Source organism: Anomaloglossus baeobatrachus, chromosome 5, assembly GCF_048569485.1.
Source record: "Anomaloglossus baeobatrachus isolate aAnoBae1 chromosome 5, aAnoBae1.hap1, whole genome shotgun sequence".
Classification (NCBI taxonomy): domain Eukaryota; kingdom Metazoa; phylum Chordata; class Amphibia; order Anura; family Aromobatidae; genus Anomaloglossus; species Anomaloglossus baeobatrachus.
The window spans coordinates 517314663-517331237 of NC_134357.1; the positions used below are offsets into that span (position 1 = coordinate 517314663).

General features: G+C 47.3%; 1 protein-coding gene across 1 annotated transcript in view; it reads right to left on the bottom strand.

Moving 5' to 3' along the window:
• Positions 1-16575, bottom strand: part of LOC142312062 (uncharacterized) — a 275265-nt gene that overhangs the window by 46574 nt on the left and 212116 nt on the right. The window contains 1 exon segment of the mRNA XM_075350942.1: positions 9494-9615. Within this exon segment, the coding sequence (XP_075207057.1) occupies positions 9494-9615 (122 nt within the window).

The window sequence follows — 16575 nt, forward strand, 5'->3', positions numbered from 1 at the left end:
AAGCTCGCCTGGGCCTGTCTGGTGCAATGAGGATGACTCGACAGCCCTCCATTCTGATCTTGCGCAGAACTCTGGGCAAGAGAGCTAGAGGGGGAAACACGTAGGACAGACGAAACTGGGACCAGTCTTGAACCAGTGCGTCCGCGGCGAATGCCTGAGGGTCGTGGGAGCGAACCACGTAAACGGGAACCTTGTTGTTGTGACGGGATGTCATTAGGTCCACGACCGGGGTGCCCCATTTGCGGCAGATTGACTGAAACACTGCCGGGTGCAGAGACCACTCGCCACCGTCCACGGTTTGACGGCTGAGATAATCTGCCTCCCAGTTTTCCACGCCTGGGATGTGGACTGCGGATATGGTGGACTTGGAGTCCTCCGCCCATTGAAGGATGCGTTGTACCTCCAACATTACCAGGCGGCTGCATCTCCCGCCCTGGTGATTGATATAGGCAACCGCTGCCGCGTTGTCTGACTGGACTCGAATGTGCCTGCCCGCCAACAGGTGGTGAAAAGCTAAGAGAGCTAGAAGCACGGCTCTGGTTTCCAGCACATTGATTGGCAGGGCTGACTCGGACGGAGTCCAAGTGCCCTGCGCACTGTGGTGGAGATATACCGCTCCCCAGCCGGATAGACTGGCATCCGGGGTGAGAATCACCCAGGACGGGGTCAGGAAGGAGCATCCCTGGGACAGGGAGAGAGGCCGAAGCCACCACTGAAGAGAGCTCCTGGTTTGTGGCGACAGAGCCACTAACCTGTGTAAGGAGGAAGGCTGCTTGTCCCAACAGCGGAGAATATCCAGCTGCAGGGGGCGCAGATGGAACTGGGCAAAGGGAACAGCCTCCATGGACGCCACCATTTGACCCAGCACCTGCATCAACCGCCTGAGGGTATACCGGCGGGGCCTCAGCAGAGAGCGCACCTCTAGCTGAAGGGACTGCTGTTTGACTAAGGGCAACTTCACAAGTGCCGTCAAGGTCTCGAACTGCATCCCTAGGTACGTGGGACTCTAGGTCGGAGTCAGAGTGGATTTGGGCAGATTGACCAGCCATCCGAATTGAGCTAGAGTGGAGAGAGTGAGCGAGACACTCCGCTGACAATCTGCGCTGGATGAAGCCTTGACTAGAAGGTCATCCAGGTAAGGAATCACTGCCAACCCCTGGAGGTGCAGAACTGCAATCACTGCAGCCATGACCTTGGTGAATACCCGAGGGGCGGTGGCCAACCCGAAGGGAAGAGCCACGAATTGGAAATGATCTTCTCCTACTGCAAAACGTAGCCAACGCTGGTGTGACACTGCAATTGGCACATGCAGATAGGCATCTCTGATGTCGATGGATGCCAGCAAATCCCCTTGAACATAGAGGCAATGACTGATCGCAGAGACTCCATGCGAAAGGGCCGCACCTGAACATGCTTGTTGAGAAGCTTCAGATCCAGGATGGGCCGGAAGGTACCATCCTTTTTGGGAACTAGGAAGAGATTTGAGTAGAAACCTCTGAACCGTTCCCGAGCGGGAACCGGTACAATTACTCCATTGGCCTGCAAGGCTGCCACGGCCTGTGAGAAGGCGGCGGCCTTGGAGCAGGGAGGAGTTGAGAGAAAAAAATCTGTTTGGCGGACTGGAAGAGAATTCTATCCTGTAGCCGAGGGAGATGATGTCTCTCACCCACTGATCGGAGACGTGTTGAAACCAAGCGTCGCCAAAGTGGGAGAGCCTGCCACCGACTAAGGACGTTGCTGGAGCGGGCAGATAGTCACGAGGAGGCTGCCTTAGTGGCAGCAGCTCCTGCGGTTTTCTGTGGACGCGCTTTTGGGCGCCAGTTAGATTTCTGGTCCTTGGCTGAGTTAGCGGACGAGGCCGAGGGCTTAGAGGACGACCAGTTGGAGGAACGAAAGGAGCGAAACCTCGACTGATTCCTACCCTGGGCAGGTTTCCTGGCTTTGGTTTGTGGCATGGAAGTACTCTTCCCGCCAGTTGTTTCCTTAATAATTTCATCCAGCTGTTCTCCGAACAGCCGGGACCCAGCAAAAGGGAGCCCAGCAAGGTACTTCTTTGAAGAAGCATCTGCCTTCCACTCTCGAAGCCACAAGATTCTGCGGATAGCGAGGGAATTAGCCAAAGCCACCGCAGTGCGGTGAGAAGCCTCCAGCATGGCAGACATGGCATAGGATGAAAAGGCCGAAGCTTGGGAAGTTAAGGCATCCATTTCGGGCATAGATTCCCTGGTGAGGGAATGCATCTCCTCTAGAGAAGCAGAGATGGCTTTGAGAGCCCACACTGCTGCAAAAGTCGGAGAAAACGCGGCCCCCGCTGCTTCATACACGGATTTGGCCAGAAGGTCAATCTGGCGGTCAGTGGAATCCTTAAGGGAAGTGCCATCAGCCACCGAAACAACGGTCCGGACTGCGAGCCTAGACACCGGAGGGTCTACCTTTGGGGAGTGAGCCTTCTCCTTGACCACCTCAGGTGGAAAGGGAAAACGGTCATCAGAACCACGCTTTGGGAAGCGTTTGTCAGGGCAGGCCCTGGGTTTGGTCACAGCGGCCTGAAAACTGGAGTGGTTAAAGAACACACTCTTTGCTTTCTTAGGCAAGGTAAACTGGTGCTTTTCTGCCAGAGAGGGTTGCTCCTCTGATACTGGCGGATTGAGATGCAGTACAGAATTAATAGAAGCAATCAAGTCACTAAGATCTGAGTCACTTTCGGACAGATCAATGGGGTACATGGAGTTAGCCTCCGAGCCCCCTGTAAAGGCATCCTCCTCATCCTGCGAGTCAGCTCTGGAATCAGAGCCACGGGAGGAGGAGGGAGAGGGAACCCTGCGTCTCTTCTCAGGAGGACGGGGTCTGGGCCCTGATGATGAATCCTCTGTGAGCTCCGGTCCTGAGAGACCCCTAGCAGCCGAGGCAGCCTGTGAAGGGGGCTGATGCATATTCATCAGAGTCCCATGGACTCAGCAAAGGACTGGGAGATAGACCTAGAAAAGGATTCTACCCAAGCCGGGGGTTCAGCCACAGGAGCAGGGGCAGCCTGAGACCACTGGGGGTGAGACTCCAGGCTGTGGCACCGCCAAGTTAGAGCAGGCATCACAATGTGGATAGGTGCTCGGTTCAGGCAGCAGGAGCTTACATGCAGCGCATACAGCATAAAGCTTTGGGGCCTTGCTCCTCGTGTGAGAGATGCTGCTGGAGTGGGGGCTCTGCCAGAGAATGACCCCCAGAGAGTATATACAGAGGTCCACAACCGGAGACCGGTTGTGGCTTACCAGACCGCTGGAGCGGTGTTGTGTGCCCTCCAGATCCTGAAGCTCAGACCCCCAAGCACAGCACCTCAGCAGGGATGCTGCAGACCAGCGCTGCAATGACTGATTGCAGAGAGAACGCTGAAAAAAAGGCCGCCGGAGTGAAGAGAGGGGGCGGGACTTGCTTGAGGAGTGGGATCTGGAGGGCCATAGAGACTTACAGGAGAGGGGACACACACTGCAGTGGGGAGTGTCCCTCCCCTGTACAGAACGGCCGCCGGGAGGAGCCGAGCCTGTCACTCTGCATGAGTGACATGCGAGGGCAGTGAAACAGAAACTAGGCCTCCGGCGAAGCCGGGGCCTAAATTTGAGCGGCGCGGCCGACGCGCAGGCACCATCGGCGCGGTTCTCAGGCGACAGCTAGAGAACCCGCCGGAAATGTCAGTAAACACAATAAGCACACTCTCCCCCAACAATAAAGTACAGGGACCCCGAAATATAAACGTCTCAGGTACTTAGCTTCTGAGACACAGGGCCAAGTCCCTGGGGATGAGTGCTCCGTCCAGCAGGGTCATGAAGGGCTGCGGATGGAGACCAGTCTCCTGCCAAGCATGGAGTCCGTGCTGGCTCCCACTTCAAGCCAGAGCCCAGGAGGGATGGTGAAGGAGCACGGCATGTAAGGCTCCAGCCTAGGAATCAACCTTACAACACCGCCGACACAGTGGGGTGAGAAGGGACATGCCGGGGGTCCAGACGTGGACCCGCACTTCTTCATCTCGTTCCAAAAGGAAAAAAAATCATATGAGAATGCATGTGTGGATGTATGCCTCCTGAACACAAAGCGATAAACTGGCTGGGTCTGCTCACCAGGGGGTGTATAAGCTCAGGTGGAGGAGCTACACTTTTAAGTGTAGTACTTTGTGTGTCCTCCAGAGGTAGAAGCTAAACACCTATGGTCTGGGTCTCCCATAGGAACGATAAAGAAAAAACATTTTAGCGTTTGGAATTTTTTAGCTGCTATGCAGTTTACCGATCAGGTTCATTGATTTTATATTTTCATAGATCGCACATTTCTGAACTCGGCAAAACCAAATGTGTGTATATTTGTTATTATTTTAACCCTCTAAATTTCAATGGAGCAAATGAGGGGCAATTTGAATGTTTTGGTTTTTTTTTAATTTTTTAGAACTTTTTTTCACTTATTTATTTTACTAGTCCCCTTAGGGGGCTATAAGGATCAAAAGTCTGATCGCGGATTCATTTATGTAGATCAGAGCAGCACAGTAACACTGTAACAGCTAGCTCTCTGCCGCCTGCTACAGGAAGTGAGTCATAATAGCAAAGGAGTCAACACATGACCCTGTGCTACCATGACAACCATCAGCTCCACGTGATCACGTGATGGGGCCTCCGATGGTGGCAGGTAAGTGTACATTACCCACTCCGGGCATTTAAATCGCACTGTCACATTTTGACAGTGCAAATTAAGGGTTTAACAGGTGCAGGTGGATCGCAGATAAACCTGCACCTGCGAGGCACACATGTCTGCTGTACAAATCAGCAGATATAAATCATATGAAAAAATTGCGCTCAAGACACAGAATATATTTTAAATTTATCCAAATTATTAAAAGATAGGTGGACATGATAACAACCGAGAAACGAGAGAGGATGAACAGCACAAAGGGACAGTTAAGTATAATGACAGGTGAGTATATTAAATACTTAAATAATAAATAGTTACACTCAAAATAAAAACATCACCTGTAAATAAATGACCACTGAAGTAAAAGATTTTTCACTTACTACACTGAGCTAAAAAAAGGCTCCATTAAACCTTAATTCCAAGATGAAAAGTACTGATGTATTAACAAATATAACCTTGAGGTTTAAGGGTTAAATCACAGGGACCAGGGGAAAGATGTAAAAGTGTGAAGCAAAAAGTATTTCACAAAGACTAAGTGAAAAATAGTAGAAGCAATGACCTAACATACAGTTAGGTCCAGAAATATTTGGACAGTGACACAATTTTCGCGAGTTGGGCTCTGCATGCCACCACATTGGATTTGAAATGAAACCTCTACAAGAGAATTCAAGTGCAGATTGTAACGTTTAATTTGAAGGTTTGAACAAAAATATTTGATAGAAATTGTAGGAATTGTACACATTTCTTTACAAACGCTCCACATTTTAGGAGGTCAAAAGTAATTGGACAAATAAACCAAACCCAAACAAAATATTTTTATTTTCAATATTTTGTTGCGAATCCTTTGGAGGCAATCACTGCCTTAAGTCTGTAACCCATGGACATCACCAAACGCTGGGTTTCCTCCTTCTTAATGCTTTGCCAGGCCTTTATAGCCGCAGCCTTCAGGTCTTGCTTGTTTGTGGGTCTTTCCGTCTTAAGTCTGGATTTGAGCAAGTGAAATGCATGCTCAATTGGGTTAAGATCTGGTGATTGACTTGGCCATTGCAGAATGTTCCACTTTTTTGCACTCATGAACTCCTGGGTAGCTTTGGCTGTATGCTTGGGGTCATTGTCCATCTGTACTATGAAGCGCCGTCCGATCAACTTTGCGGCATTTGGCTGAATCTGGGCAGAAAGTATATCCCGGTACACTTCAGAATTCATCCGGCTACTCTTGTCTGCTGTTATGTCATCAATAAACACAAGTGACCCAGTGCCATTGAAAGCCATGCATGCCCATGCCATCACGTTGCCTCCACCATGTTTTACAGAGGATGTGGTGTGCCTTGGATCATGTGCCGTTCCCTTTCTTCTCCAAACTTTTTTCTTCCCATCATTCTGGTACAGGTTGATCTTTGTCTCATCTGTCCATTGAATACTTTTCCAGAACTGAGCTGGCTTCATGAGGTGTTTTTCAGCAAATTTAACTCTGGCCTGTCTATTTTTGGAATTGATGAATGGTTTGCATCTAGATGTGAACCCTTTGTATTTATTTTCATGGAGTCTTCTCTTTACTGTTGACTTAGAGACAGATACACCTACTTCACTGAGAGTGTTCTGGACTTCAGTTGATGTTGTGAACGGGTTTTTCTTCACCAAAGAAAGTATGCGGCGATCATCCACCACTGTTGTCATCCGTGGATGCCCAGGCCTTTTTGAGTTCCCAAGTTCACCAGTCAATTCCTTTTTTCTCAGAATGTACGCGACTGTTGATTTTGCTACTCCAAGCATGTCTGCTATCTCTCTGATGGATTTTTTCTTTTTTTTCAGCCTCAGGATGTTCTGCTTCATCTCAATTGAGAGTTCCATAGACCGCATGTTGTCTGGTCACAGCAACAGCTTCCAAATGCAAAACCACACACCTGTAATCAACCCCAGACCTTTTAACTACTTCATTGATTACAGGTTAACGAGGGAGACGCCTTCAGAGTTAATTGCAGCCCTTAGAGTCCCTTGTCCAATTACTTTTGGTCCCTTGAAAAAGAGGAGGCTATGCATTACAGAGCTATGATTCCTAAACCCTTTCTCCGATTTGGATGTGAAAACTCTCATATTGCAGCTGGGAGTGTGCACTTTCAGCCCATATTATATTTATAATTGTATTTCTGAACATGTTTTTGTAAACAGCTAAAATAACAAAACTTGTGTCACTGTCCAAATATTTCTGGACCTAACTGTATATAGACATATAGTATATGAATGCTGAACAAAATTCCCTCATGAGACCCAGGATTGAACTCAATACTGATGAATGCCCCAAGAAGATGAAATAGTTCAAACAGTGGTTTGTACCTGACAATGACGTGCTGTGCCCTCAGTTCCCGACGCGAGTTTTGACATGTCCTCTTTTTCCAAGGGAGAAAGTAGTCATTTATTTACAGGGGATGTTAATATTTTGGGTATAATTATTTATTATTTTTTAAGTATTTAATATACCGTATTTTTCGCTTTATAAGACGCACTTTTGTTCCCCCAAATTTTGGGGGAAAGTAGGGGGTGCGTCTTATAATCCGAATATAGGGGTCCAGGCAGGTGGGGGCAACTCTGGAGCGGTGCTGGGGGATGCGGGTAGAGGCTTGTGAAGGCTGCTGGAGGCAGCGGGAGATCTCCTGCTCCCGCTCATAATATGCACAGCTGCTGTCCATCACCGTGGTGCTGAAACCTCACCGCGGCGATGGGCTGGGGGAGCGGCGCATATTATATGTGCCTGCGCCCCCCTGTGATCGCACATGTTCACCCCCCCGTGTTAGATATCGCCCCCATGCTGCTGGCCATTCTATAATAATAAAGCTTTACTTATTTCCTCCAGCATGTCTCCCGGTGTCTCCCCGATCTCACTGCTGCCGCTGTGATCAGGCACGCAGAGATCATGTCACTCTGCTGTGCCGATCACATGACTGGCACCGAGAACCAGGAAGTGCAGGAGCTCAACCGCACGGAGGGAGACACGAGGGAGGACAGCGCTGGAGAAGGTAAAGTAAAGTGTTTATTTTACTATAAGCAGCAGCATGGGGGCCAAATCTAACACAGGGGGACGTGTGCCAGCAATAGGAGACCTGTGCCACCTGTATGGGACGTGTGCCAGCAATAGGAGACCTGTGCCCCCTGTATGGGACATGTGCCAGCAATAGGAGACCTTTGCCACCTGTATGGGATGTGTGCCAGCAATAGGAGACCTGTGCCACCTGTATTGGATGTGTGCCAGCAATAGGAGACCTGTGCCACCTGTATGGGATGTGTGCCAGCACAATGGGGCTATATTCAATATAAGGGGGCCATATCCAGATTAAGGGGGCTAATTATAGGATGGGGGGGCTATAAGAGACATATACCCTATATGATTTGTTAGACTGACACTGGCATTATAAGACGGACCCCATTTAACATAAAAAAAAAATTCTCTTTTCCTTCATCAAATTTGTTTATTTTTTATTTTATTTTACTATAAGCAGCAGCATGGGGGCCAAATCTAACACAGGGGGACGTGTGCCAGCAATGTGTGCCAGCAATAGGAGACCTGTGCCACCTGTATGGGATGTGTGCCAGCAATAGGAGACCTGTGCCACCTGTATGGGACGTGTGCCAGCAATAGGAGACCTTTGCCACCTGTATGGGACGTGTGCCAGCAATAGACCTGTGCCACCTGTATGGGATGTGTGCCAGCAATAGACCTGTGCCACCTGTATGGGATGTGTGCCAGCAATAGGAGACCTGTGCCACCTGTATGGGATGTGTGCCAGCAATAGGAGACCTGTGCCACCTGTATTGGATGTGTGCCAGCAATAGGAGACCTGTGCCACCTGTATGGGATGTGTGCCAGCACAATGGGGCTATATTCAATATAAGGGGGCCATATCCAGATTAAGGGGGCTAATTATAGGATGGGGGGCTATAAGAGACATATACCCTATATGATTTGTTAGACTGACACTGGCATTATAAGACGGACCCCATTTAACATAAAAAAAAAAATCTCTTTTCCTTCACCAAATTTGGGGGTGAGTCTTATAATCAGGTGCATCTTATAAAGCGAACAATACGATACTCGCCTGTCATACTTACCTGTCCCATTGTTCTGTGCATCCTCTCTTATTTCTCAGTTTTTATCATGTTCACCCATCTTTTAATAATTATAATAAAAAATAGATTTTATATTTATAGAATGTCTTAAGCATATATCATATGAAAATATTGCGTTCATCTTGCTCTGATGCAAAATCCATATCTAAATTGGCACTTGTCATTATACTAACAAATCTTTGAGAGCAAGGTTTTGAGTGGTGAAATCAGCAGATTAATGTGCAGGGCTCTCCGCTGGCTCACTGCAGCAGCCAGCAGTGATTACCCCTTAATGATTTATTACGTACCGTTACGTCCTCGGTCGTTAAGGGGTTACGCTTGTGACTTTTCCTAACTATAGCTTGTATTTTTTCTTGCCTATCAATACAATAATAAAAAGAAATTGGCTACTTTCCTGTGTGCGTTTTACGATGTCTAACAAGAACTGATTTCTGTGTAAAACATATCCCACATTCTGAACATTGATATGGCCTTTCCCCTGTATGAATTCTCTGATGGCTAATAAGTTCTGATTTTGTGATAAAACCCTTTCCACATTCTGAACATGGATATGGCCTTTCACCTGTGTGAATTTTTTTATGTGTATCAAGAACCTGTTTGGCTATAAAACATTTCCCACATTCTGGACATGTAAATGGCCTCTCCCCTGTGTGGTTTCTCTGATGTCTAACAAGTTCTGATCTCGTAAGAAAACATCTTCCACATTCTGAACATGAAAATGGCTTCTCCCCTGTGTGAGTTTTCTTATGTTTTACAAGATATGAGTTCTGAATAAAACATTTTCCACATTCAGAACATGAAAATGGCTTCTCCCCTGTGTGAATTCTCAGATGTGTAACAAGACTTGATTTTTGAACAAAACATTTCCCACATTCTGAACATGGCAATGGTTCCTTTGCTGCATGAGCTCTTACATGTTCAACATCTATTACTTGACTTTTGCTCTGCACATTGGTCTTTGATGAAGGAGAAGGAAGGATCCATCGATAAGAATCAGATGATAAATCCTTACTGTGAACGGCTTGAGGTGTATTTATGATAATGGCATGTTCTTGCTGAGTATCTGTTCTGATACCATGACCATCTGCTGCAAAATCTAAAAATATCAGATATCCCTCTGAGTTTCTGGTATTGTTATCTGCCAAAAAAAAAGTGATTGTTATTTTTTTAATTACAGTGCTATGAAATTATATTATTATATTATACACTTCTCAACATTAAAATAACAACACCAAGAATGAAAAGTCCTGAAATTATGAAAATCGCTAAATCCTTAGACATGTTAATTTTATGCAAATGAAGAAAGATGGAAACATTTTCAAAACATCATGTTTTGTTTAGATTCATGTATGAACACTTTCAGCACAAACACAGGCATTCGGTCACCTTGGCTGCCGTCATTGAGAAATAATGGTAGTCTGAAGAAAGTTCTGCTCCACTGAAGTGTGCTTGAACACACAAATCGTCAAGATCTGCTTCTGGCACCTCCTTTTGCCATTTCCAATCACTGACATCCCAGATGTGTTTAATGGGAGACAATTATCGAGATGCCAGGGTAGCATGTTTAAGCCAAGTAGGCTAGTGCACATTATCAGCAACAAGCTGCCTGATACTGTTGTATTAATAAAAAATGGCTCATGGGTAGTGATGGGCGATCCCCCCCGATGTTCGGGATTGGGAGCCTTGCCTTGTTTTGTAAAGATCGGGATCGAGATCACGTGAACTTGCATCCAATCACCGAACTCGAGCTTTACAGTTATGGGATGGGGTGGGGGGGCTGTAAAATGAAGAATATAGTGAATAATAAACCTTGTCATTATACTTACAGGTGTCATTATACTTACAGGTCCCGCGGAGTGTCCTGCAGACTCTGTCTCACGGCCGCTTCTGCTTCTGTGTCCGATCATTGCTGTGCCCTCGGGTTAAAGGACCTTCCATGACATCATAGCCATGTGACCAGTCTGGTGTGAAAGTTTTACAGACATTGGCTTACAGATTGGTTACATGACTATGACGTCATCGAAGATCCTGTTAACTGAATTTTGACTGTCACTGTGCGAGTGTCGCATCGCATCATGGCGCACAATCTCCCGAAAGGAGTGGGTTAGCATGCGGGGTGATGCAATGCAAGACACAAGTGGAATCATCCCCTAACTGTCAGCCTGCTTCTCGCTCTATACAGAACCATGTAGCAGAGCTGACATGTCTCTATCTGCTTCTCACTTTGTATAGATGCTGTCTGTACAGAGCGATGAAGCACAGCTGACATTGCTGTCCCTATGAACTACGTCGGACTAAGGATTTGTTTATAATAAAGATGGAGTCTCTAATTTTTTTTTGTTTTATTTCTAATATAAAATGTTTTTCTATGTGTAGTTTTTTTTATATACTGTTTACTAGTAATTCATGGTGGCCATGGCTAATTTGGCATGACACTATGAATTTCGGGCTTAGTACCAGCTGAGAATACAAAGCTTATATTAACCCCTTTATTAGCCAGCATGCCACCACCACCAGAGCCACTGGACGAGCCGGGTAAAGGGCCTGGAAATGGCGCTAAGAAACAATGCGCCATTTCCATGGGCGGCTGCGGGCAGCAGAGAATCCCAGCCCCCAGCTTCCTGGTTTTACCTGACTGGCGATCAAAATACGGCGGGAGCCCACACATTTTTTTTTTAATTATTGGAGGGACAAATGGAAGGAATTATCAATTGTCCACACAACCGAGAAACGGAGCTTGACCGTCACAGGATTATTTTAATTACCTTATACGGACAAACAAATTTAGAGTGCAATGCACGTTGCTGGTAATGAGGTGGCAAGTGGGAGTGGATCCACTGGAATACTGGGGGTACCCTGGCTTACCCTTTAGGGGAAGGGTTTTGACTAAGCGCCTACTGAAGCAGTCGCCAGATGCCACTCCCAGCACAGTGACTGGCACTGTGGTGGCTGACCCCCAGGACAAGGATGGACACAGGTGCGAACAGGAAGAGTCTCTGGGGCTAAAATGTGCTGCTGGGACGGCTGAGGCAGGTAGTACAGCAGCAGCAGGCAGGCACGGCCGGGATAGGGTGACAGGTACCAGTAGGTCGACACTGGCACGGAGAATGAACAGTGAACAAGGGGACCTGACAACTAACTTCATACTGGAAGTGTGCCTTAGATATCTAGTGCCTCTCAGTCAATCTGAGAAGCACTTTCAGGATATGGCGCTGCGGTCCTTTAAGAGCAGGGCAGGTGGGGGCATGCGCACCATACGCGTACTCCTGGGGCACCTAGGTGGCATGCACAGGTCACGGGCAGAGAAGGCAGAAGCAGAGCACATGGAGGACTGCGGGAAAGCAAGCCGGAGAGGTGCAGGCGGACTGCAGCGGTGAGTGACTTGGCATCCCTGTTAGGGAGATGCGTAGCGGTGCAGGGACGCTGACGCTACAAGGAGAACATATTTGTGATGGAACTTTAAGACATTTTTTAAAGCTAGCAACACAAAATGTTCTCTCTTAAAGACAGGGGCCCTCCTACATCTGCGCTTTGCCGTTCTCTTGGTCCGTTCGCAAGTTATCAAAAGATCTTGTTCAACTTCTCTCTAGACTTTAATCAAATTAGAATATCTTTCCTCCTCTGGGACCCCAGACTTCAAACCAGAAAAATTTCTAACGTCTGGATGACAACCACCACAACAAAAAAAAAGGTGATGTGGCAGTACGGTTATTGAGAGCAAACTTAGCCAAAGGAAGAAAATTCACCCAGTCCTCTTGATTAGATTAAACAAAACATTTTAAATATTGTTCTAATTCTTGTTTCAGTCTCCCCCCATCTGACCATTAGTTTCAGGATAATAGCCTGAAGAGAACGAAAGCTTAATTCATAACCTGGAGCAAAAGCCAAGCCAAAAGCTAGCCATGAACTGAACTTCTCCAACGGTAATAATGTTTTTAAGAACACCATGTAACTTAATGAAGTAAGCAATAAACAATGCAGCAAAACCCTTAGTTGTAGGCAATTTTGGTAGCAGAACCAAGTGAACCATCATGCTGAAACAGTCCACCACATTCCATACTACAGTATTACCACCAGGATTAGGCAAATCCGTGACGAAATCCATGGAAAAATGAGTCCAATGTTGAGCTGGAACCTCGTTAGGCAAGAAAACCCCGTCAGAGCCTGGCAAGAGGCTGTAGACCTGGCACAAACTCTGCACTTACGGACATAATCATCAACATCCTTTCAAGGACTCTGCCAACAAAAGGACCTGGAAACAGCTTTTCAGGTGACAGAAGAACCAGGTTGTCCGGCCAACACACAGTCATGTACTTCATTAATAAGGTTCGTGTGAAGCAAGACTGACACAAATAGCTTGCCAGGTGGCAAGCCCTCTGATGCACCAACCTGAGCCTCCACAATGCGCTGTCTGAGATCAATGACTAGAGCACCCACTACCACCTCTCAACTCCAAAACAAAACTAAGGGATGAAGCATCAGCCTTAAAAGGGAACCTGTCATGTCGTTTTTCTATATTAAACCGCCCCAAATGGGTTTTAAATGATGCAATTTGCATCACTAACATGGGCTAAAAAAAAAAAAAAAATGCTTTATCCATATTAGATTCATCAGGGGAACATTGCCTTAGTGGTCAGAACCCACTAACCACTATCACTCCAACATATCCCACTATAGGCTACCTGTCCCAGTATGACAGGCAAAGAAACAACATAATTCCTCATCACTGACGTGTGCCAAATTCAGTTAAATAGCAGATGCGCTTACTTTTTGCTGCCATTCAGCTCTACCAATCTTGGTCGCCGGGACACCTCATAGTAAGGCTGTGTGCACACGTTGCGTTTTTTACCGCGGAAACGCTGCGTTTAGAACCGCAGTGTTTCAGTGGCAAATTGCATGCGTTCAGATTTCCCAGCAAAGTGTATGAGAAAGCCGAAAAATCAGTGCACACGCTGCGTTTCTAAACGCAGCATTTTGGATGCCAAAAATCGGTGCGGAAAGAAAAGCAGCATGTCACTTCTTTTGTGCGTTGTGGCTGCGTTCTCCCCCCATTGAAATCAATGATGCGGGTCAGACCGCAGCTACACCGCAGTTCGCTGCATTTTTGTTGCGATCCGCGGGCTTTGTCGGCATGCCAGAACGCAGGCATTTACCTGGAAGTGAGGTCAAGAGGTTTCCTGTTGACCTCACTTCCTGGCAAAGTTCAAGAAAGCCCCCGGTGTCGCCAAAGTGGCCGCCCCGACCCCCGACCCCCCCTCCCGAAAATCCAACATGGCCGCGCGCACAGCAGCGCACCGGCCGCCCTACTGCTCGGTTTCTGTCGCATGTGCAATAACACATGCAACAGAAAACTGCTCCCCAGGCCCTGCCAGGTCACCCCCTATTCCCCCCGGTGTCCCCCGGTAACCCCCGTACCTGTCACAGCGCTGATCCCTCGCGGCCCCCTCCTCCTTCACAGTGCGCACCGGTCACATGTGCCGAGCAGCTGACGGCTTCCTGTGTTCAGTGTGAGCTGCGCTGGCTGCTGCTCGGCACTGTGACCCGGGGAGAGTGGGTGCAGATTCTTTGCACCCACTCTCCTCAAATGGGGGGTCTGCACTACTAGAAAATGGGGGACACGTACCCTGAGCGTGCCCCCCATATTCTAGAAGGTCCAGAGGCGACGTGGGACGTCAAAAATGGATACTGCGGACACAATTTTTTTTCTTTTCAATAAATTGGTTAAAGAGGATATGTTTTTGGGGAGTGTTTTTTCAAATAAATTTTTTTTTGGTTGTCAATTTTTTTTGCTATTACTGTCAATTAGTTCTGTCTAGTATCAAATAGACGCCGTGACATCACTAATTGCTGGGCTTGATTCCAGGTGACATTACACATCTGGTATCAACCCCATTTATTACCCCGTTTGCCACCGCACCAGGGCGCGGGATGAGTTGGGGCGAAGCTGTGGCCTGCTATTTTTAGGCTGGGAAGAGTCCAATAACCATGGCTCTTCCCATCCTGAGAATACCAGACCCCAGCTGTCAGCTTCACCTTGGCTGATGATCTAATTTGGGGGGACCCCACGTTTTTTTTTGTTTTTTTTTTTTTAATTATTTATAAATAAAAAAAAAAAGCAGCTTGGGGAGCCCTCCAAATTGATCACCAGACAAGATGAAGCTGTCAGCTGTGGTTTGCAGGCTACAGCTTTACCCTGACTGACTATCAAAAATAGGGGGGACCCCACGTCATTTATTTTAATTATTTTTTTTTTTGGGCTAAATACAAGGCTAGGCACCCTTTAGTGCCACATGAAAGGCACTAAAGGGCGCCAGCTTAGAATATGCAGGGGTGTGGGACGTTATATATATGTTTGACATCCATTGACACATTTTAGGCTGTGTGCCCACAATCAGGGTTTGCAGCGTTATGGGCGCAGAGTGTTTTCCCTGCGTCCATAACGCTGCGTTGTGCAGTAGAAGCACAGTGGAAGGATTTTTAGAAACCCCGTGCCCACTGTGCTTCTTTTCTCTGCAGCATAAACTGACCTGTGGTGCAGCTTCCTGAGCCTCAGCATGTCAATTTATGCTGCGGAGACAAGAGTGTTCTCTGCAGGTAGCATAGAGCTCCACAGCAGCCTGAACCCAAATCGTGGGCATGGGCAGCTGCGTTCTCCCGTGGACAACACTCACATCTCTGCAGGAAGGCTGACACTGTGTACTGGATGTACTGTGGCACTGTCACTGGATCATGTGGTCAAAAACGCACCTGAAGAAAACGCATGAAAAACGCACGAAAAACGCATGCGTTTTTGATGCGTTTTTTCCCAAAACGCATTGTTTACAATTCTCCCCTCTGCCAGAGGGTGCGTTTTTTTCCGCGCTGAAAAAAAACGCAACGTGTGCACATAGCCTTACTCTACACATGTGCTGAATCCTCAGTCTACGCAAATATATTCTAAGCGTCACCAATAAGTGCCAAGCTGCCAATGTTTATTATCAGCGCACTACACCACATTTCCAGCCATATATTAGACATGCAGAGGTTCATTATCACGTCATTGTGCAACGCGAAGTCATAACGCCCTTTGCTATGGATACCTATCCGATCAAAATTATAGCTGCATATCCCATCCAATATTTACGATACAAAATCCATATCAGGCATATTTATAATATTATTTAAAATAGGATTGCAGATAGAGGGCTGTAGCCCCAGCGCATGTTAACAAAGTTCTCTATTTTTAGCTCAGGGTGTATCCTCTATCCACTGACTTTCCCAATGGTTTAAATGGGGCAGGATCAATCTAAGATCACCTATGGCTGAGATGAACTATGTATTTAGGCACCCTCCCATAAGGACAGGTGCCTGTGCAACATCTCTAGTTATTCTTTCTGTCTGCTAGCTTGTTGTCAGGTCCTGTTATCCCTGTATCCGTCACCTGTACCTGTCTTCCCATATCGATCTGCCCCTGACGCCCAACCATATCTGTCTGTATCTGCCTGACAAATTTGTCTCAGTCATTCCGTCTGTACCTGCCTGCACCTAGGTCCTTTCCCGAGTCCTGGGAGTCAGCTGTCACAGTCCCAGTCACTGCCACTGGGAATGGTATCTGGCATCTGCCTCGTGGTGGGCGCTTAGGTACACCTCTCCCACTAAAGGGTAAGTCTGACTTACCCCTGTAGTCCAGTGGGTCCACTCCCGTAAGCCACCTCAACAGCCCCGGCAGTGAGCGGTACAATAGGTATCCATAGCAATGGACGTTTTCACTATGCATTGCAAATTGACATGATGAGGAACCTCTGT